This window comes from Cetorhinus maximus, chromosome 4, assembly GCF_964194155.1.
Source record: "Cetorhinus maximus chromosome 4, sCetMax3.hap1.1, whole genome shotgun sequence".
Lineage (NCBI taxonomy): Eukaryota > Metazoa > Chordata > Chondrichthyes > Lamniformes > Cetorhinidae > Cetorhinus > Cetorhinus maximus.
The window spans coordinates 72,464,177-72,485,488 of record NC_135882.1 but is presented as its reverse complement, the minus strand read 5'-3'; the positions used below and the strand labels follow the sequence as shown (position 1 = coordinate 72,485,488).

At 42.7% G+C, this 21,312-nt stretch overlaps 1 protein-coding gene across 1 annotated transcript in view; it reads right to left on the bottom strand.

The window, feature by feature from the left end:
- Window positions 1–1,198: 1,198 nt before the first annotated feature.
- Window positions 1,199–21,312, bottom strand: part of ube2wb (ubiquitin conjugating enzyme E2 Wb) — a 94,815-nt gene continuing 74,701 nt past the window's right edge. Inside the window, exon 6 of the mRNA XM_078540311.1 lies at window positions 1,199–5,676. Within this exon, the coding sequence (XP_078396437.1) occupies window positions 5,663–5,676 (14 nt within the window). The 3' untranslated portion in view covers window positions 1,199–5,662. The remainder of the gene's footprint in view (window positions 5,677–21,312) is intronic.

Here is a 21,312-nt window from a genome sequence, read left to right as displayed (position 1 = left end):
TTCTGTTAATTTCCAGTTAAATATTTTATGAAAATATTCCTCCAATTTTAATCCAAGTTTACTCCAAAACCTCAATTTCCTTTAACTTGGCCCTCCTGTTTATAGTACTTTTCAACCTTCACCATGCAAAGTTATTATTTTCCTCCTATGAATCTTCAATACTTTGATGTTGTTCCACCTTAATTTCCCAAGTGGAGTCAATAATACTGAATCCTTAGCATGTTCTACTTTCAGTATTTCTGCTCCGACTGGTTTTCTTTGCTTCACGAGTTTGCTTCAAGGACTCTCATTTCTCCACCTTGTCAAGATTCTCAGTTTCAGGTGTTCTATTGATGTGTTAATTTGGGTCAATCTTCCTTTGCTGACTTCTCTTGGAAAAATGTTTCAGATACAAACCATTGTTTCACAATCACAGTTACTTAGGAAACTTAAAGGTTTGTGACAATTTGCCTTTGAGTTAGGACAGTTATATCTACAACTACCAACAAAAAATTAAATTAATTAACTCAATACTGTCTACTTCAGTAAGGCAGAGCAGAGCAGAAGTGTTTTCCCTCACAAAAACAGAATTACCTGGAAAAACTCAGCAGGTCTGGCAGCATCGGCAGAGAAAAGAGTTGACGTTTCGAGTCCTCATGACCCTTCAGCAGAACTGAGTGAAGTTAGGAGAGGGGTGAAATAGCAGAGCAATACTTCTTCAAGGTAGACATTTCTTGAAGAGGAGTGGCAGTCAATACTTTTTTTGTTTTTATCTATAGTGATTTCCCTCAGTCTGAAATATCAATTAAAGCATTATTATATCAACATGTATATTCTTACAAGTAGGATGCTAGGTTATACTGCTAGCTTGATATTGCTCTCAAAAATGAAGCTCTGACCAGATATACTTGCACAAAGAACTCCAGTCATTAGCATTCAAATAACAATTTATCCTACCAAAGACTGACAATTTTCTGCTAATGCCAAAAAAGATATAAAGTTTTAAGAAGTCAAGCCTGCGATTCTTTTGCTATATATGACACAGAGTTTTAAATAGTGCAATGCATAAACAGTAGAGACAAGTTCCCTAAGCTGTCAAGCACCTCACCAGAATTAAATTCATCTTGGTGATTTTATTCCTAATTACACCATCATTTTTGCATCAGTGAGCTTCTTTACATCAGGTCCTCAACAAACAGCACAAGACAACTGGTACTGATAGGATTTTAATGTTAACTTTTATTATTTTCAAACAACTATGTTGAATGTCATTGTCCTTGCATTAGAAATAAACCAAAATTTCTTTAAGGAACACAACTTTGATAGGATTATGAAAACTGTTCCTATAGATTGGTGGTGAAAGTGACCAGTAACACAGTTATAAAATATACAGGTGATTAGACATTAGAGAACATATTCACAGAAGAGATTATGACTGTGTATCACATATCTTATTTCCACTGAGTAAAAACAGCAAATAACTTTTATAGAAATGACAGCATAAAAATAAACCCAAATCGGAGGAAAGATTGACAAATATGCAGGGACCAGAGAATGTAGTAATAAAATTGACAGTATTTCTTCCCCAACCCAAATTCTCTCCTGTCCTGTGGGGGCCAATTCTATAATTTCTGATTTTGGGGGGCATCTCAATCAAGCCTCATCCAAAATGCACACGTAGTTTCCAGCAGGAGCAACTGATCTGGGAGGGTGTGCAGAAGCATTATTTAAACTCCCCCTTCACACGAGCACTTATCTAATTGTTAAATCTCTCCCGCAATCCTAGGTGAGATTAGCTAGTTCAGCAGAGATTGGGGATGGAACCTGGTAACTTCCCAGTATGTATGGCTAAGTTTCACACCAGGCACTGCATTTACCAACAGTTACATCAGAACATTTAAGTGAAAAAACCCATTTGTAATGCATTTTCATCCTAGTGCTACAGTGACCTTTGCAGGAGATCTGCATGTACTTTGGGAACATGTATTGAGGTACATTTGGACAGCTAGTTTGCACATGAAATGTTTTAAAACTAACTGAATGCTCACATAGAACATTAAAAATACTGCACTTTTAGAATTTTGTGGAAATAACTGTTAATCGAAAAAGTTTCAGTAGTGTAGGTGGTAAAGGAGGATACCCCTATATTATCAAAATTATGTTTGAGGAAATGTCAGCATTCTTTCTCCTTTTTTGAAGCCAATGACTCATCCTAAAATAGTGCTCATGAACAACCTCTACAAGCAATTTTGGACATACCCGACAGGTTATTCACCTTTAAAACCTCAAAGCTGAGCCTAATCTGGCCTTGATAATGTAGCCTAATCTGGCCTTGATAATGTCACACACACCTCTCCATTAGGGGTCTCTGGACAGCAAAAAGGAACAAGAACCCTCTCGCTAACATGAAGACACTGACAATCCCTACATCTATCCCAGTTTAGTGAGCATGATGTTTGAACTTTGTTTTAGTGATCTTTAAGGTTCAGGACCATTGATTCACCTGGGGCGCTTAGCTGTTGAGGACTTATCTAACGAAATAACCAAAGAACCCAAAGCAGAGAAAACAAAATCAAGGCCAGAGATGACAGGGATTTACCTATAGATCCTTAATTTAAGACAGAGACATCATATTCAACTCAAAACTGCTTATATTGCAACAATCTCACACTTTCGACTCTTCCTTCCATCCAGACAAAACTAAGAAACATTAACATAAATTAACCCAATATTGTAGTTAAAAACTAAACCAAGTAGAATTTGCATAGCAAGAGTCAAGGTTCAGGCTTCTGTTCTAAATAAGCTATTATTCAGATTTTGAAAAGCTTGTTAGCATTGGGTAACTGTAGTCTGGCATTATTCAAAACATTAAATTTAAGTAGCTCAAATACAAGTCCAATTTTAAAGTTACATAATTTCTTAGTAGGTACCTTCCTCAGCAAAAAGCAGTCCATTAAACTCCAATACTAGGCAAGGAAGAACTGGGTGGGATGAATAAAAGATCTCTTAAGAATTACCAGGTTTATATGACATGACATATTCTACATGCGAAGGTCTGCTCAGAGCATACTAAGAAATTCCCAATCGATGAAGTTTTCACTAAAAGTTGTGGAAAACGTAATCAGAAGTGAAAACAATGCTTAGAAAATCCTTTGCAGAATACTGTAGTTATTCAGAAATAAATGTTATTATTTAAGTGCTCTACTGTATAAAACTAAGAGTTATTTTTTCTTTAGCCAATTCATTACCATCTATTTTTCCTCCACGGTACACTCAGAAAATACGGTGTAATTAAACAGTATACAAATTTGACCTATCACAATGCCAAATTAACATTGCAAACCATGAGATTACTTCCGCCTCCAATGATATTAACAAATGGTAAATGCAGCATTTTGTAAAACTTTTGCAAGTGCAAGATTTGTACAAATATAGACTACATTCAAACTACATCAAGTCAATTAGCTGGTGTACTTTTTAAAAAAAGATAAACTAAGTCTCATTAAAACAGAACATTGGTCCTGCAGGGGTTTCAAATTATACACTCAAGTGCTTTGGAAATGTTTTAATATTGCATCCTGGATATTTAAGATTTTAATTGACAGAATTTGCTGAGATAAATTTCTCCCAGAATGTTGTAGGCCCCAGAACCCACATCCAAAGGCAGTTGGGGAAACAGAATTTAATTAACAGATAAATTGTGGCTTCACACAAAATCACCAATGCTGCCTGAAAAATGGTTCTCACAGTGGTCATTTGCTGAGATGTTAGAACTACCTTAACTTTAATCCCAGTTTTGTAAATCTGTGATGATCAAGCAGTCCTAATTTAACAAAACTCTCAGCCAGTAGATGGATTTGCAAATAATTTAACTTTAAGTGTTAATCATGGGCCTTATTAATATAGCTTTGATTATAATATGGCTAACACCAGGCAATATATAGGCACTTCAGACTGAAGTACAGCAGTGGAAAAATAAATGGAGAGTAGATCAGTATTTACAAATATTGTCCAAAATCATCACTAAACTCAGAATCACTGCTGGCTATGCTCTGGCTAATCAAGTGAATGTTGTGCATAAAAGTTGCTAGTGAATAACTCAATTCAGCCATAGGGAAGTCTATGAAAACTGCCAATCAATCAATATGTTTTTCTTTAACATCTTTATATTTAAAAAACACAACTTTGCATATTTTAGAAGGGGATGCCACACACATTATATAACCCTGTATTTGAGATGCTGCATCACTGAAAATAATAATGATCTGACCATATTGCTCTGATTTACTCGGAGAATACTGTGAATGAAAATATGGTTTCTAACTTTTCTTAATTTTATATTAAAAATTTACAAGATGTTGTTGCCAGTGTTAACAAAAGTCAACTTGTGAATGCTGCTAAGGCAACACAGTACACAAAAGGTTACATTTCTTACACAGATCAGCACTCCTTTGGAAAAAGTTCACCATCAACTCTAGTCTACCTCAGGTATTGTCTTTGGAGGTTTCAACAGTTGCACCCTGAAATTGTTTTCCACCTAGTTTTCAGCCCTAATTTTGCTATTAGGAATATATGCCATAGTGGTATAGATTATTCAAGTCTCATATTTTTACAATTACTTTCAAATTCCAACCTATAGCATTTAATTTTATTCATAAATAATGGTATAACAAAGACTAGCTCTATCCTTTTCATAATAATGAGAAGCTAATAAACTATAACACAGCAACATATATGTTAAACATCTTTAAGTAATATGTCAAAACATTAATTGTATCCTTCAAGATGGATTGAAATTTTTATAGCGTAAAGAATTAAAGACAAGGTGTCATTTACAAGTGAAATAATTTACAGGACAATATTAGGACAAAACAGCTTTTCGTTCAAAATATATTTCATATTAGAAGCTTCAAGTATGATAACAAAAATGTGACATTGGAGAAACAAAGATGAATGCGAAGCAATACATTATGGTTGTGTTCCAGTTTAAAACTGTCTTATTGGGAAAAAGGAGCACAAGGGCCCACACTGAAGGCTAGTCAATGACCCTGACAAATACCCACGAAGAATATATTTTTCCGAAGGCAATTTGGCTCAACTTAAGTACAATAAATTAAATATATTTTTGTAAAGAGACAATTGGCATTCAGAATTTTTCTTAAGTTTTGGAATGCTTCATTAAATGCAATTTGTTGTTGCAGCAAAACATGCCACAAGTTTTTACATACCATGTGACCACAATGCATCAAATTTGGTACAATAATAAACTTGCAAATATCAATTAAAAATGGATCCCTTTGCTTTTATTGCACAGATTTCCTTTGTTTTAAATCTCCAAGCATGCGCCAATATCCATTTATTGCACAACATAGGAGGGCTTTAAACCTTCTCAAGAGGTATATCCTCACAGTAAACTAAACAACAAAGAGATGTTTTATTGTTGAAACTACAAGATTTCTTCCTAAATGCTGCATTAATACTGTTCAATAAATCAAATAGGGTCAGTTGCAGGAACATAACCAGCTATCAGCATGTGCCCTGATGTACACTAGTAGAAATGCAGTAAAGGAAGTAGTCTCTAGCGCCTGCAGGCAAGTTTGTGTTAAAGTTCAAAGTTTGACTGATCAAAGTGCTTTTGGACTCAGCAGTACTTTTTCCTCTACTAGGGCCAAGAATCTGAACATCAACATGTATCATCTGCAAAACAAAAATAGAGCGGAATAAGAATACTGGCAGGACTGTGGCATATGCAATGTTTTCAGTTATTACATCACAACTAGGACATGGAAGTAGAAAGGCAAGAAAAGCCTTATAAAGCTAGAAATTACTAATTTTTTTGGAGCTCAAGTAGCTGATACAACCATCAGAAACAGATCAAGTTACTACTCTAAATGACGTTAAGGATCTATAATAATGGACAGTGATCTATTTTTCAGATTGTAAACGCTATTCAAATCATTACAATTTTCACACTGTTGAGTTTTCATGCACAAATACCTCTTTCACTAAACTTTATTTTTACAATATTGCAATGAAAGCCATAAAAAATAATCACTTGACAAGAGTTGACAGTTTGACAAAAGATTGCATTATCAAAATGCTCATTATGTTGATATTATTGAATTTGTACTATTGAATTTACTGAATAGTTTTTAGAGTGTAAACTTTTGCACCTTACAACATTACTGTGAGCCAAGTGATGGACCATCGTAAGATTATCAAATGACTTATCAGTGCTTTGCTTTGGCTTGCCCAATGCATCTAGAAGCATCATCCCAACTAAGCCTACTTGATAAAAGGCAATAAGATGCCCATTAGATCACTCATCCACTTTAATGTGCTGTGTAAGGCACTGTAGCTTTGTAGGCTACCATTTAAAATTATTCAATTTTCTCTCCGAGTTCCTATAAGCTAAGATGATAAGATTGCTTTCAAAGACAACGCTGTTGAGTAAATGTTTACCAGTGCCATCAGAGGCATTAAAACTTTCCATGTGATGGGTTTGACTGTGCATTTCTAATGGAAAATGTTATAATTGACAAACGCTTAATAGTTCCCACTGGGAGTACTTGGCTTTGGTTTTACTATTTCACACTTGACTGTAGATGATTGACCCAAGCCCACAAATATAGTTAGCAACTTGCAACAAGAACTGACTAAATACCACTGGAAGTGGCTCTCCTGAGTAAAGCAGCATGTGTCTAGTGACTGACACGAAATAAAGATATGATGTGAAGTATAACATAGGGCACATGTAAAAATGATTTCAAACTTTTTTTTCTTACTTTTACCCAGTAGACAGTAGCTCCTAATTTCTGCCAGTACTTCTATAACCAGCTATACGTAAGCAACATTACTTCCAAACTATCATTTTCCTCTAACCTGTAGAAAAACATTCCCTGAACATCTCTCAACATGGTTGAGGTTAGGAAATTTGCAGGTATGAATGTAAAGTGCTAGTTTTATTTTAATAATGACTATGTAGGTTCAAAAATAAATTCCTTAATGCATAATCTTAGTATAGCCCCAAAAACCCATCCCTATACAACAGAAAAATGAGCAGCATTCATACTGAGTTAAACTATAAGCTTGCTTTTCAATTGATCTGGACTTGTTCAGTATTATCAGTTGCTTCCATTATCATAAAGTCAGTTAAAAGTATCTTTTTCTGTTCCAACCATGTTACATGTGAAAGCCACAAACCTAATAACTGCAAGAAGTTCTAACCTAGAGCTGACTGGGAATTTAGTGCCAATATAAATATTTTTCTTTCCTCCTCTTCTGAAGGTGCTTTAAGTTCTAGGTATGGATCCAGGAGACAGGCAGCTCACAATTAATCATCCCAGTGGCTATCTTTCATTAATGGTTGACTCTAAAAAGAGTCACAGCAAAACCCAATGCTCTCCCTCACCACACATCCACAAACATGCACTTGCGCAGCAGGAGTTATTTGATACCAGAGTCCATGCTTCTTAACTTTCTCCTTGGTAGCCAAGGCGTGCTAAGACCAAATGTATAATCTCAGCTAAGGTAAACAAATTGAGCAGCCTTTGTATAGAATCTGCAAAGCTCTGGTCCTCATGATTCAATGTTACACCAGAAGGCTCAAAAACTTTGAAGAGAAAAATTAACATCCACAGATCTGAAAAAAAATCAAGTCTAAAATTCTGTTAATCAAAATAAAAATACTGTAGATCACTTATTAACTTCTAAGAGATTTTATTTAAAACATTGAACTGATGTATTCATTGTGTCATGAAGAGATATTAATGTCTATAATGTTATTGGAAATTATTTTTTAAATTGGATTGTAGTGGGGTCTGTGTCCATGTGTTTGACTGTGTTTTAATTGGCTTAAAGCCAGCTAGTTTGGGTGCTTTGATGTATAGTAGTTTTGAGATGTTAACTGGGTAAACAGTAAGGAGGATAGAAGGTGTAAATTTGTATTTGTTGAATAAAGCATTCAAGAGTGGGAGTAATACCTTGCACCTAACTAGAAGACGCCAAGCAATGTGTTTATTTTTTTCAGCTTACTAATAAAATTGGTGGAATGAAAGGATATTATTGTTAGAAGAGGTAAAATTAAAAACCTTGTAATACAATGGAAAATTTACATTCAAAGGAAAAGCTAGGTATAAACAAAGAAGTTTGTGTATGTAAGTCAGAGGCATTTAAGATCCATCCAGCCTGTAAGCCAACAACTGTCTGCAAAGGAGCCTCATCTTGAATTTGTAAGGTCAAATATGCTTTGCCTGGCGTCTGTTTAAACTCTATGGGCAAAATTTTCCAGCTGACATGTGGGTGGCGGAGCCCGCATGTGAGCGCTTAAGATGTCAGCGCGCAGCATTGCGATATTTCGGTCGGCGGGCACGCTCAGTAGCGGGATGCTCGCCCGCCATTAATTGAAGGCCTCATTAAGGCCCTTAACTTGCCAATTGTCCAGGATTTTGAGGGGCCCGTACGAACTTCGGGTCGGCGCACGGGCCCAACGGGCAGGTGGGTAGGAGATTTTTTAATAAATCTCATCCATTGGCGGGATATGTGGACTCAGAGGGGTTGTTCATGTTTTACACAAAGTTTTAATTGCAGGAAGTGTTTTAAAGTTGCCTGTTTGGTTGTGAGCAGTTCACATTGATTTCCAAGTGCTTTTTGTGTACTTTGAAACCAGCCTGCAGGCAGTAATCTTTCTTGGGCCTGCAGCTTTCCGGAGGCCTTCGTTTAGCCTGGGGGTATGGGTTCTGACATCTATACTGGAGGCAGCTCCTCTGAGGAGAAAGGGAGGGATAGAATAAGGAGGAGGCCAGGACTGGACAATCAGCCTCCAGGGGAGTCACCTTTGGGAGGCCAGGCGCAGGCACAAGGGGTGCAGGGCCAATAGGCTGTCCAAGGTGGAAGGGGCCGCAGAAGATGCCCCTATCCTGCTGCCAGGGTATACAAGCGGCAAAGCAGCTACCTCAATATGACTGGGGTGCAGTGCCGAAGAAGGCTCCGACTCACAAGGGAGACAGTCAACTATATCTGTCAGATGATTGGCCCTGAGATATCAACTGTGTGGGTGGACACCCCATGCCAGCGGCTCTGAAGCTCGCAGTTGCCCTCCACTTCTATGCCTCTGGCTCCTTCCAGAGGTCGGTGGGTGATCTTTGAGGTGTCTCCCAATCAACTGTCCACACTTGTGTCAAGCAGGTTACAGACGCTCGGTTCAGACAGATATTGACCTTCATCCACTTCCGCTGCAACCAGGCAAGTCAGGCACAGCGAGCCAGTGGCTTCACGGCCATTGCTGGCTTCCCCCACGTCCAGGGTGCAATAGACTGTACACATGTGGCCATCAAGGCGCCAGCAGGTGAGCCCGGTGCCTTCGTCAACAGGAAGGGCTTCCACTCCATGAACGTGCAGATAGTGTGTGATCACAGGATGCTGATTCTACAAGTCTGTGCAAGGTACCCAGGCAGCTCCCGCGATGCCTACATCCTCAGACACTCCCAGGTGCCGGGGGTCTTCAGTGCTCCGGCTCGGCTGGATGGTTGGCTGCAGGGTGACAAGGGCTATCCCCTATGAAGGTGGCTCATGACACCTCTCCGCTATCTAAGAACAGAAGCTGAGCAGCGGTACAATAGGAGCTACACCACCACAGGGCTGTGGTGGAGAGCGCCATCGGTCTTCTCAAGATGCGCTTCCGTTGCTTGGACCGCTCAGGGGGCGCACTCCAGTACCCCCAGATCGCATCTCTCTGATAGTGGTAGTATACTGCGCTCTACACAATCTTGCGCTGGAAAGGGGGGATGCAGTTGACGAAGACCTTGACACCCTGGATGAGACTGCACATGATGAATCCAGCAGTGCCTCAGAGGAAGAACAGGGCGACGATGAGGGGCAGCACGCCGACCCGCTACTACACCAAGGAGGCAGGGACACCCCAATTTAATTCAAAGAACCTTCAGCTAGCTCCACACACATGGGTCAGCAGGACCAGCATTGCCTGGTGCTTCCACACGTGGCACTTAGGTGCTACATCTTCCACCTTATCAGCTGCAACTAAGGGCTTAGTACAGAAACATCAATGTCCACTGAAATACTCATGAGATGTCTGTGAAAAAGAAAAACGCACCACAAAGGAAACACCCTCAGCCATGGTCAGAAAAGTGGACTTTATTATGTCCAAAAAAATAACAGACTTCTCCAATGCAATAAGAAGAATTTTGTTCCGTATTCTAAGGCCAACATAAAATCACCAGTGACGAACCCACTGAGTGCCTAACGTGCCTTATGCTTACGTTTGCGGGTGCTACGTCTAGGTGCCGCCCCATCGGTCGGAGTGGATTGTGAGACAGCCTGCTGACTCTGCTGTCCTGTTGGCGTCGATGGCCCGTGGAGCCTGTGATGGCTCCACCTGGGAGGGAGTGGCCAGTTCCAGAACTGGCACCTCCCCAGTTGTCGCAGCCTCAACAGAAGCAACACTGACTGGCAGAGGGGTGGAGGAGCTGCTGCCCTCATTCAGAGCTCCCTGAGAGGAGCTCGCAGCGACAACAGGCTGCTGCTGTGCCGTGAGGTCCCTTTCAACCTCCCTGCTCACCGAGATGCAGGGGCACCACGTGCCGACGCTTGGTGCCCACAACATCTCCCCCATTGGGAATGACCCACCCGTGGCCAGTACCGCTGTGAGGGCTCGGTCAGAGCGTAACCCAATCAGAAGATTCTCCATCCGATTGAACCCCCTCTCCATGAGAGTCGCCAATCTCTCAGTGGAGGAAGCCTGAAGCTCTGCCCTGAGGTTCATGCCTTCACGTGCACTCTGCCTGGACTCCTCCATCGCACAGAGCAACTGAAGCATACCCTCATGCAACCCTGCCAGATGCAAACACGCTTCCTGCTGCTTGTCCTGCAGCTGCTGCATTGGTGACAACTCCAGAGGCACGTCATCACTGCCGGGCTCAACATGTGCCTAGTCCCCTGCAGCCCTCCGGCTGCTGGCGCCATCGGCACTCTCTGTCCCTACCATCTCCTCCAGCGATTGTGAAGTGCCCTCTCCACTGTGACCCGGGACACTAGCCGACAGTAAATTCCCCACCGAGGTGTTTGTGTCTGCGCTGTTGCCTGGCTGACTGAAATGATGTGCCACAAGTTGCACGTGTTGTGCCTCAGGTGCGGAGGTGGGGGGGGCGGCGGTGTCTTTGGGCGCGGCCACCTGGTGGTGATGCTGAAATTAACAACAAGGACAGTGCTTCAGTTAGCATACAGTCAGTTAAACCTTTCATCCCTTTCCCCCCCAACCTCATAAGTCGCTCACCCTTCAAGACCCCAAGGAGACGAACATTGGTGGGGTGGAAAAGAGTCAAGAGGAGCCCCAACCATTAGACGCGCATGCAGACAGGCTGGTCAGATGGCCTCAGGAATGCCACACGGCATGTTATGTACCATTGGAGTGGAGAGAGTGCAGAGATACCTGACCTGGATGCATTCTGGCCTGGATAGCTGCGGTGCTGAGGAAACATCGCAAATACTTGCGACTTTTGCCGTGGATCACAGGAGATTGAGAGGTCACATCATTGACCTTCATACCGTTAGGAGGGGCATAGACCGGTGGGCAGAAGGCAACATTGCCCCTTGGCGCAGGGATGAGTAACGTGGTGGCATTTATTTAAGTTGAGTGCCATGAGGTTCACAGCTGAGGTGCTGAGGACCTTTTGGACAGAATAATGTGGGACACACTGGCTGAAAGGGTGGTGGAGGTCCCAAACCCCCTAAGATGCAATAAGTCTTTGGCTGTGCAGCAGCGATGCCACGGCATGTTAGGCCATGATGACAGTGGTCACAAATGGGATAAGGTGACTTTGGAAGGTGGTGGAGACGCGAATCCTCAAGGGGATGAGGGACCTTTGTGTCTGACCCACACGTCAGAGTGTCTCAGTCTATGAATGAGCAGTGTTGCAGCATTAACGATTGCAGCAACCTTCAGTGGTTTGGATGGTGGGCAGACAGAGTGGATGGGACTGTGGACCTCAAATACCTGGCCGCTGGACCCCAGCCTCACCGCCGCCGGCTGCCCTGGCCACCTGCCTCCTCCCCAGCTCCATGGCCTGCTCCTCAAATGTTGTGAGGCGCTGGAGCAGGGCATACCCACCTCCAGTCCTCTGGCGCTCCCACAGATGGTGTTGACTTTTTGCCTGCAGAACAGAGAAGAGGGTTTATTGGGGCTGATCGCTCATGTACTCTGCATGCGCACGCCGCATCCCAACCACAGTGGCCCATCTGAGGCCTCCAGTGGCTCCTGTCCATACGACTAGTGATCAGTCCCCAGAAGACAGTACGGCTGTTCCCAACCCCCCTCCCCCAACGGCCACCTTGGACACGTTTGGCGTCCATCACTTCGAATAACACACGGGTCTTAGTGCCCATTGCAAGGGGGCGCAACCAGGTGCGGTGCCGATGCCAGCAGATGGCACTTGGCCACAACACCTCGAGGTTCCCCTTCCACCATCTCATCACCATCAATAAGACGTGTTGGAGTTCTGAGTATGTGTCTAGCGGCCTCCCCTGCAGGTTGCCCCCAGACTACTCAAATGCGACAAACACCAACATATGCTTTGGGGAGAACCCATCTTCTCCTCAACCACTAAGGCTGATGTAAGCATGGTTAGTATCCGTTTTCCCACCCAGCGTGCGCCAAATGCCCAATGCAGTAACTACAGCAAGACATGAGGAGGGGGGGAGGCTCAAAGGCTAAGGATACCTTCTGGGTCAAATCGCCAAGGCTGACATGGTATTCACTCTTCCAGAGCGCAGCAAATCATTGAATCTTTTGCGGCACTGGGTGCCAGTGCACCGCACATCATCAAGGGCGCTCACAGCATCACCAACCTCCTCCCACGCCTGGCTGGTGACATGGGGGGCCCTCCTCCTTCCATGCTCCGGATACAACACATGCCGACAGCTGGAAACCTCTTGGAGGAGGGCAGCAAGGCATGCATCAGAGAATCGAGGGGCACAGTAGCCCGCCGCTGGCCTCTCCTGCAGCCTGCCCCCCCCTCCTCCTGCGGAGCCACAGCTTCCTCCCTTGATCCCCGAGTGGCCATGGTGCACTGCCTCAAGAAGGCTGCCTGGCCACTCTTTATACAGGCTGCCAGTTCCCCATTGGAACTGGCAGTCTGAAGCCACCCGCCCCTGCGACTATTTTCCTGTTTTCCACAAGAGTCGCTAACCCGCTGGGCAGGCCTTAATTGGCCCACCCGCGGAAAATGGCAGCGCGGCCCGTTTCAGTGGCGGCAATCGGCTGCCCGCCTGCCGCCGAGTCGGTCGTGCCCACCCGTCAAATGGAAAATTCTAGCCTATGGGTTATTGTTGCCTTGGTGTGATTAATTTGGGGATTTGTTTAAAAGTTATTATGGCAGTCATTTGTAGATGTGTGTGTGTTTAATTTGTTAAATTAATAAATGTTTAATTTAGTTTTATAGACTCGGTGGTTTTATTCCTGAATTCAGAGCTGCATTTCAAACATACCAATTGAAAATATAGGTTATGACAGTTGTTCAAGTTTCCCTCTGGGGTTTAAACAACTTAGCCTTTATCAACTTCTGTGTCATAACAATTGGATGAGGTCAGGAAACCAGCACAATGGTGAAGCATATGCATTAGATTTTACAAAGAAAAGTTAATATTTATAGATTCTTATGAAAGTTAACTTACTATGGAGTTTAAAGCAGAGGTCGGGAATTTAAACTCCTGATGGACCTCGGAGCTTTTGCGCAAGTGCAGACAAGGAGTGGGCTGCACATGCGCAGTTCTACATTTTTATGATGTTCTTTTGGCCCAGTGCGCCTATGCATTAAGAAACCAGCGTGAAAAACTGGATCAGGTGACTGGAAGCTGAGTGCCATGGAAGACTAGGGAGAGGTCCCAAAGGGAGAAGGGGCAGGGAGAGGTTCCAAAAGAAGCATCCCAGGCAGGGGACAGAGGCAGGAAAAGGTCCCAGTTCAGTTAAAAAGAGAGGAGCAGAGAAAGAGGCTACCATTATGTAAAGGACTGTGATTAGCAGACTTTAAGTGAATGGGGCAAAGGAGAAGCCCTGGTAATTGAAGATGGCTCAGGAGAAGCCTTGGCAATTGGACGGGGTTCAGGAAAAGCCCCGGCAATCAAAGAGGGCAGCAGAAGGTTGGTGACTCCATGCTGTAGGCCATTGGGGCAAAGTTACCCCTTCGGAGCAGTCGTGTTCTGCCCAGTGCGGTCAAAGAGCTGAAGTTGTGCTTGTGAGTTGATGCTTAGGTGCAGACTCGGGAATCCAGAGGAACTGAATCTTGGGAGACGAGTTCGAGGTGGGCCGTCATTGAAGTCATCCAAGTTAGAGCGACTAATAGAGAGAATTCCAATATTAGGTCTTCAGAGGTGAAGACTGGAATCCCTCATGAGAGGGACAGAGTTTCAGTGAGCTTGGTTGATTCAGTTCACTGATGTTTGGATGGGTTGTTGAGAAATCCATGGACTCTGTTTTGGTCGCATTTTGGCATTCATTGTGCAGAGTGGTGTGTTTGACTGTATGACTGCATCCCATTCACATGTACCTCATATTAACCCCGAATATTAGAGTATAAGATAGATATTGTAAATTGCTTTATCTTTGACCTTGTATAGTAAAATTTATTTTTGTTTGTTCAAAACCTGTGGAATCTTGTGGCTTTATTCTATCAGGATCTTGAATCTCAAACTTTGTCTAATTTAAACAAAATGTTATTGGTCCCTAAGCAGATCTTACCAACAACTTGGAGGGTTTGGTCTTCATTCAAAACAAGATGCATAGTCAAGTTACCTGCATGTAATCTGAAGTGACAGGGAAATTGGTCCTGTGAAGATTTTATGAATGCCCAAAGTAACAATACACATTTTTTCCTTTTATAAACTTTCGAAATGAACCCCATCAGAACAGTCACCTTCACTGTCTGTTCAGGTGCAAAGATGCAACAGCATACTTGAAAACAATATAGAGAATATTTGAAGTGTGAAGTGGATTCAAGAAAGAATTCAAAATAAAGGGTCAGTATTGTGAACACCATGCGAGGAATTAAATATTTTCTCCATTATACATGGTACTGAATTGAGACAAGAAAATTTCTGCTAATATCCAAATGCCTTCAAAAGACTAAATGAAAATTTAAAATCGTAAATCACCTTCAGCCAAAAGATATGATTTGCACTCTTGTTATTCTATAAAAGGTAAGTCCTTCCTTATTTCAGTCTGTTGAACTTTACCTTGTTGGCACATTTGTGTAATTATTAAGGCTTAAATTTTCAAATTGCACTGTACATAAGCTTAGTGATGAAAAGCCTTAATTTGTATGTATTATGGAGCTGATTCATGAATTTTGGGGTATGTTGTTAAGAAAATCTTAAAGTTGTCATCTCTAAGTGCTAAATACTGTAATGTAGCTTTAAGAAAGAACACCATGGGTCCTTTGGGAGTGAACTAAAGTTATAACTAGGTCTATTTTCACATGTGGGCTCTAGCAAGTCTAGCTTAACAGTAAGCAGAAGCCAAAGCTACAATGCTGATTGGCCAGGAAGATAGCTTGAGGAATACAGTATTAGGCTTAATCAGTGACTAAAGTAACTGTCGGAAGGCTGAGGATCCTGTAAGAATCCAGTACTAGAGATCAGTGTATTCAGCATAGACAGGATTTCCAGGGCTCAAGCAATTGCCTTAAGAGAAAGTGATTAGAAAATATATAACTACTGAGCTGCCAAGAAATTGTTTAGTCAAAATCTAGCTCGGTGGAATCAGTAGTAAACTGCAGTCTTAGTCACTTTGGGAAAACCACAGTCTTTGTTAGAAACCGGTTTCCATTAGAAAGCGAGAGAGAGAGCGAACACTCAGTAGACAGCTGTGAAGTATGTTGCTTCAGCAGTTAAGATGGTCTGGAAGTTGTGGGTTGGAAAAGGATCCACTAGAGCTGAAGTCTTAAAACTGCAAAGGGATTGGAATGTATGTTGGCTAAGCTAAAATCTCAAAGGAAGTCATGAGTGAAGAGACCAGGTTCAAAGAACCAAGAAGAGAAGACCCCAGAAGTCCCAGGATCCATGGGAAAAACAGACCAACACACGTTGAAGTATTGTGCCAGCCCTCGATTGATGGAATGCAGTGTATCAATCTTTATTGTCCAATAAACATTGTTAGTTTGCATTCTAAATTAGCGATTGCCCTTTTTGCCAACATGGTTATTCCTTGGCAAGAATTTCCCTTCTCTAGGCTAAGTCCAAATCCCTGCATCCCATTCATTTTCCTGTGCTGTGGTGTGGTGGGTTGGCTATGCACCTTCCTGAATATGTGGATGGTTGTCTTAAGGAACCTGGCTGAGGATTGATGGCACCTTTCCCCTTTATGGGGCCTCCTTGCCTAGCTATATCTTCCATTGCTTGCCAAGTCAAGGCTTGCAGTAGCAATGTGGTACTTTTCACCAGATCATGTGTTGGCCTGACCCTCTATTCCTATGGCACTTTCTCCTCCTTTCATTGTCTCACCTTATTCCACCACTCACATTCAAAATCATCATTCGCTACCACCCACCCAAGTACAATAATTTTCTCAATGAGATATCTTTACTGCTTTCCTTCTCATCCTCAGCACTGAACAAGTTCTCATCCTCAGTCATTTCAACCTCCATCTCAACTCATCATGGTCTCTCTCTCCTGAGTGCACCATCCTTTCAGGTCACCCCGTTGACCTTTCCATCTCCGTGGTCTTGCTCGTTTCATCGTCTCTATCACAGGTAAGGCCATCTATGATGATTTTCTCATATCATTCTCCACCCACAGCCTACTTCCACACCCCAACCCCATCTACCGTATCCATTTTGGAAAAAAATCTATCCCCAATTCGCCTACAACTGCACTTTTAAAATACCAATTGTCAAGTCTTTGGCCCTCTGTTCATCAAAACATTTCCACAAATACCGATTTGCTCAGCCCCACACTTGCCTCCACTTTGATGCCCTAGTCTCTGATAAAACATTTACTCTCCCTCGCCCTGGCCATTTCCCCTTTAAGGCCCTCATATCCACTTTCATAAGTCCAAGGCATACAGACTTGAGAGGATATAGAAGACAACTGGTCTAGCCAACCACTGCCAGATCAGGCCTGCACCACAAAGCATTAATGGGTCCTGCTTTTGACTGTAAAAAACTATTCACTATTCCAGGATCATCTTGGAATGCAAAGATAACTCTACTGCAAATCTTCCTAAACCCCTCTCCCTGTCTCCTCCACCCTCACTTCCAACAGCAAGCGTGAGGAGCTCCTGGACTTTTTCTGTCACTAAGATAGAAGCCATCTGATCAGTTGCCTCTGCCATGTTCCTCCTTTCCACTAGCCCACCAGGCCATACTTCCTCTAAAGTACTTCTGCTTTAACCATGAACTATCCTTCTTGAGTTTCTCTTACATCAACCCCCAAGCTTTCTCCAAGCTCAGCTCATCCATGAGACCCACCTACTGCTCCCTCAACCCTATTCCCATTAACTATCCAACTTCCCCTCTTGGTCCCCACATTATCCAATATTGTTAACGATCTCTATCACATTTGTCTTCAAGATGAGCTTCCAGCCATATATTTGCATGATCACTAAGGCTGCCTATTTCCACCTGTGTAACTTTGCCCGTCTCAGCTCATTTGCTGCTGAAATCCTCATTCCATGCCTTTGTTATCCCTAGACTTATTCCAAAGCACTCATGGCTGGTCTCCCATATTCTACTCTCTGTAAATTTGAGGTCATCCAAAATTCAGCTGCCCCTGTCTTAACTTGCATCAAGTCCCATTCATCTAGCTCATGGACCCACATTGCTCCTGGTTGAACAACATCTTGATTTTAAAATTCTCATCCTTGTTTTATTGCTCCACCATTGGTGGTTGTGCCATTAGTTAAACCTCTCCAACTCCTTTGCCTCCTTTAACACACTTAAAACCAAGCTTTGGTCATTTGACCTACTTATGTGGCTTGGTATCATATTTGTTTCAAAATGTTCCTGTGACTCACCTTGGGATCTTTTTACAAATATAAGTAGTTGTTGTTGAAGGACTAGGTAGGAGACTCAGAGGGATGAAAGAGGGAACCCAGATTTCTTGCCCTGGTATTTCTTCAAAAATGCATAGCTAAGATTCAGAATTCTACAGCATGGAAGGATAGAATCTACATCACCAAAAAGGCATAAGTCAAGAGTGCGACGGAATATTTCCCACTTGCCTGTATGAGTGCAGCTCCAACATCACTCAAGGAGCTCAACACTATCCAGGGCAAAGCAGCCTGCTTGATTGGCACTCCTTCCACCACATTAAACATTCATTCCCTTCACCACCAGTGCACTGTGGCTGCAATGTGTACCATCTACAACTCACCAAGGTTTTTTCCACAGCACCTTCTAAGCCTGGGACTCCAACCACCTAGAAGAACAAGGGCAGTAAATGCATGGGAACACGTCTACCTGCATGTTCCCCTCCTGGCCACATACCATCCTGACTTGGATCTATAACATCATTCTTCACTTTTGCTGAATCAAAGTTTTGGAACTCCTTACCTAATAACACTGCGGTATACCTGCCATGCAGTGGTTCAAGAAGGTGGCTCACGACCTCTTTAAGGGCAATTAGGAATGAATAATAGATGCTGGCCTTGCCAGAGGTAGCCATATTGCATTAAAAAATTGTAAGCAACATATTCCAAGACTGCAGGTAAAGCAAATAATGAGAAATGATGCAACCATATTCAGATGTATTCAAATATATGTCAAAAGTTAGCTTATTCAATCCACTAGACAACTGGCTAGATTTTCTACCATCTATCCTGTCCAAATTGCCACAATGGCAGTGTGGCCCCTAGACTTCCCTCTAATTCTCTTCCTTTGATTTACTTCACCTTTAAATTGTTTACTACTATTCTCCCAACCCGCCAAGCAATCTTCCCTTAGTCTCTGTATTCAGCAATTCTTCATCTATAGTTATTTCAAGCATTAAAGCTCCTCTGACTTTGCTGTCTTTGCCCTCCTTGAACCTCTATCTCCATTAAAATCTCCCATCCATACTCATGGCCACATCCTCAATCTTCCCTCTCATGTGGCCTCTCTACTTTGAATATCTTGGTCACTGACAAGGTCATCTCCAGTCACTTCTTCAGGTCCCTCACCATCCCCTATTCCCTTCCAACCCAACTTCTTTCTGCATCCAACCCTGGAAAATTAACTATTGCCCATTGCAACTGCTCTCTGGAGGTCCTAACTACCTACCCTTTTACCTTCCATTTTCCATGCTACTTCAGCAGCTGCTTATCTGCTCAACCACTCCATCAGTTCAACTGTTGAAATCCTGAATACACACTGCCATCTCAGTCATTCCTTCTAGTATGGCTCCCAACTTCACTTTAAGTCTAAGGGGCATAGACTTGGGCATACCCATTTAGTCATTCATCACGATAACTGTAGATCAAGCTGGAGAACAAAACAAAAATAGCTTGGTTTCTTTCCTTGACTACAATTTCCTTGAGCCCCTCTCCCCTAAACCCTTCACCAATTTCAAGAAGCTTATGGATTTCCTCGTCAACAAGGTGGAGACCATCTGTTGATCTGCCTCTGCTTCTTCCCCTTGCCCACAAACCTCCCCTCAGGCTCCTCCCTGCCCAAGCCACAATGACAACATCTCCTTTAATGAAACCCCCACCCACCTATACTTTCCATCATTTGCTCCACAAAATCATAGAGGTAGCAGCGTGGTGCCTATCACAAAATCAAACCTCAAGCTGACACCTACACTGGTCTCCTCCATCCTCACTTCCAACAATAAGTGCAAGGAGCTTCTTTGTCACCGAGCTGGACTTCTTTGTCACCAAGATCGAGACCATCCAATCAATTACCTCTGCAGCTTCTCTCCCTTCCATTGCCTGCCAGATCAACTTTCTCTAAAGTTCTTGCATGTCATTGCCCTGAACTTGCATATTCCTCTATTTTCTCTCCTTTCTCCCCTCATGCCCCTTCTGAGTTCATCTTGCCCATGGACCCACCTCCTGCTTCCTCAACCTTATTTCCACTAAACTGTTGATCACCCAACTTCCATTCCTATTCACGTTTGCCGATTTTGTGAATGGTTCTCCCTCTTCAGGTGCCATCCTCTCTCCTTTAAATCTGCTGTCATCTCGACTCTCCTCAAAAATCCAAACCTTGGTCGATCATAAATAACATCCTATGAGACGGTGACAAAGGTAAACTATCCCTCCTCACCCTTTGTAAAAAGTCTGCAGCCTTTGAAATGGTGGACCATGTGTTCTTCCTCCAAAGTCTCTCTACTGTTGTCCAGCTGAGTGGGACTACACTCACCTGGTTCTGTTTTATCTATCTAATTGTAGCCTGAGTATCACTTGCAATGGCCTCTCTCCCTGCTCCTGCACCATCACCTCTGATGTCTCCAAAGACCTATCCTTTACCCCTTCCTATTTCTCATCTAAATGCTGCCCCTTGGCAACATTATTCAAAAGCACAGCATTAGTTTTCATATGTATGCAGATAATACCCAGCTCCACCTCATTATTACATCTCTTGATCCCTCCAATGTTGCTAAATTATCAAACTCTTATCCAACATCCAGCATTGGATGAGTGAAAATTTCCTTCAACTAAACATTGGGAAGTCTAAAGCCAATTTCTTTGGTCCTCGCTCCAAACTCCATTCACTATTGACTGACTCCATGCCTCTCCCTGGCTACTGTCCAAGGTTGAACGAGACTGATGGCAATTTTGGTGTCATATTTGACCCTGAGGTGAGCTTCTAACCACATATCCACACCACCACTAAGAATGCCTATTTCTATCTCTCGAACGTTGCATGACTTTTCCCTGGCCTCAGGTCATCTGCTGCTGAAACCCTCATTTGTGCCTTTATTACCTTTAATCTTGACTATTTTAATGCAATCTTAGCTGGTCTCCCACATTCTACCCTCTGTAAACTTGAGGTTATCAAAAATTCCACTGCCTGTGTCCCTATTTGGACTGAGTCCCGTTCACTTATCACCTCTGCGCTTGCTGACCTGGCTCCTGGTCAAATGCCACTCTGATTTTAAAATTTTCATCCTTGTTTTTAAATCCCTCCATGGCCTTACACTTCCATATCCTTGTAATCTCCTCTAAACCCACAACTCTGAGATATTGGCACTCATCTACTTTTGGCTTCTTCAATATCCCCAATTTTAATCATTCCACCACTGGTGGCCAGTCCAGCTGCCTAGGCCCTGAGCCTGGAATTCCCTCAGCATAGCTCTGACTCTATCTCTCTTTCTTCCTTTAAAATGCTCTTTAAAATCTACCTTTTG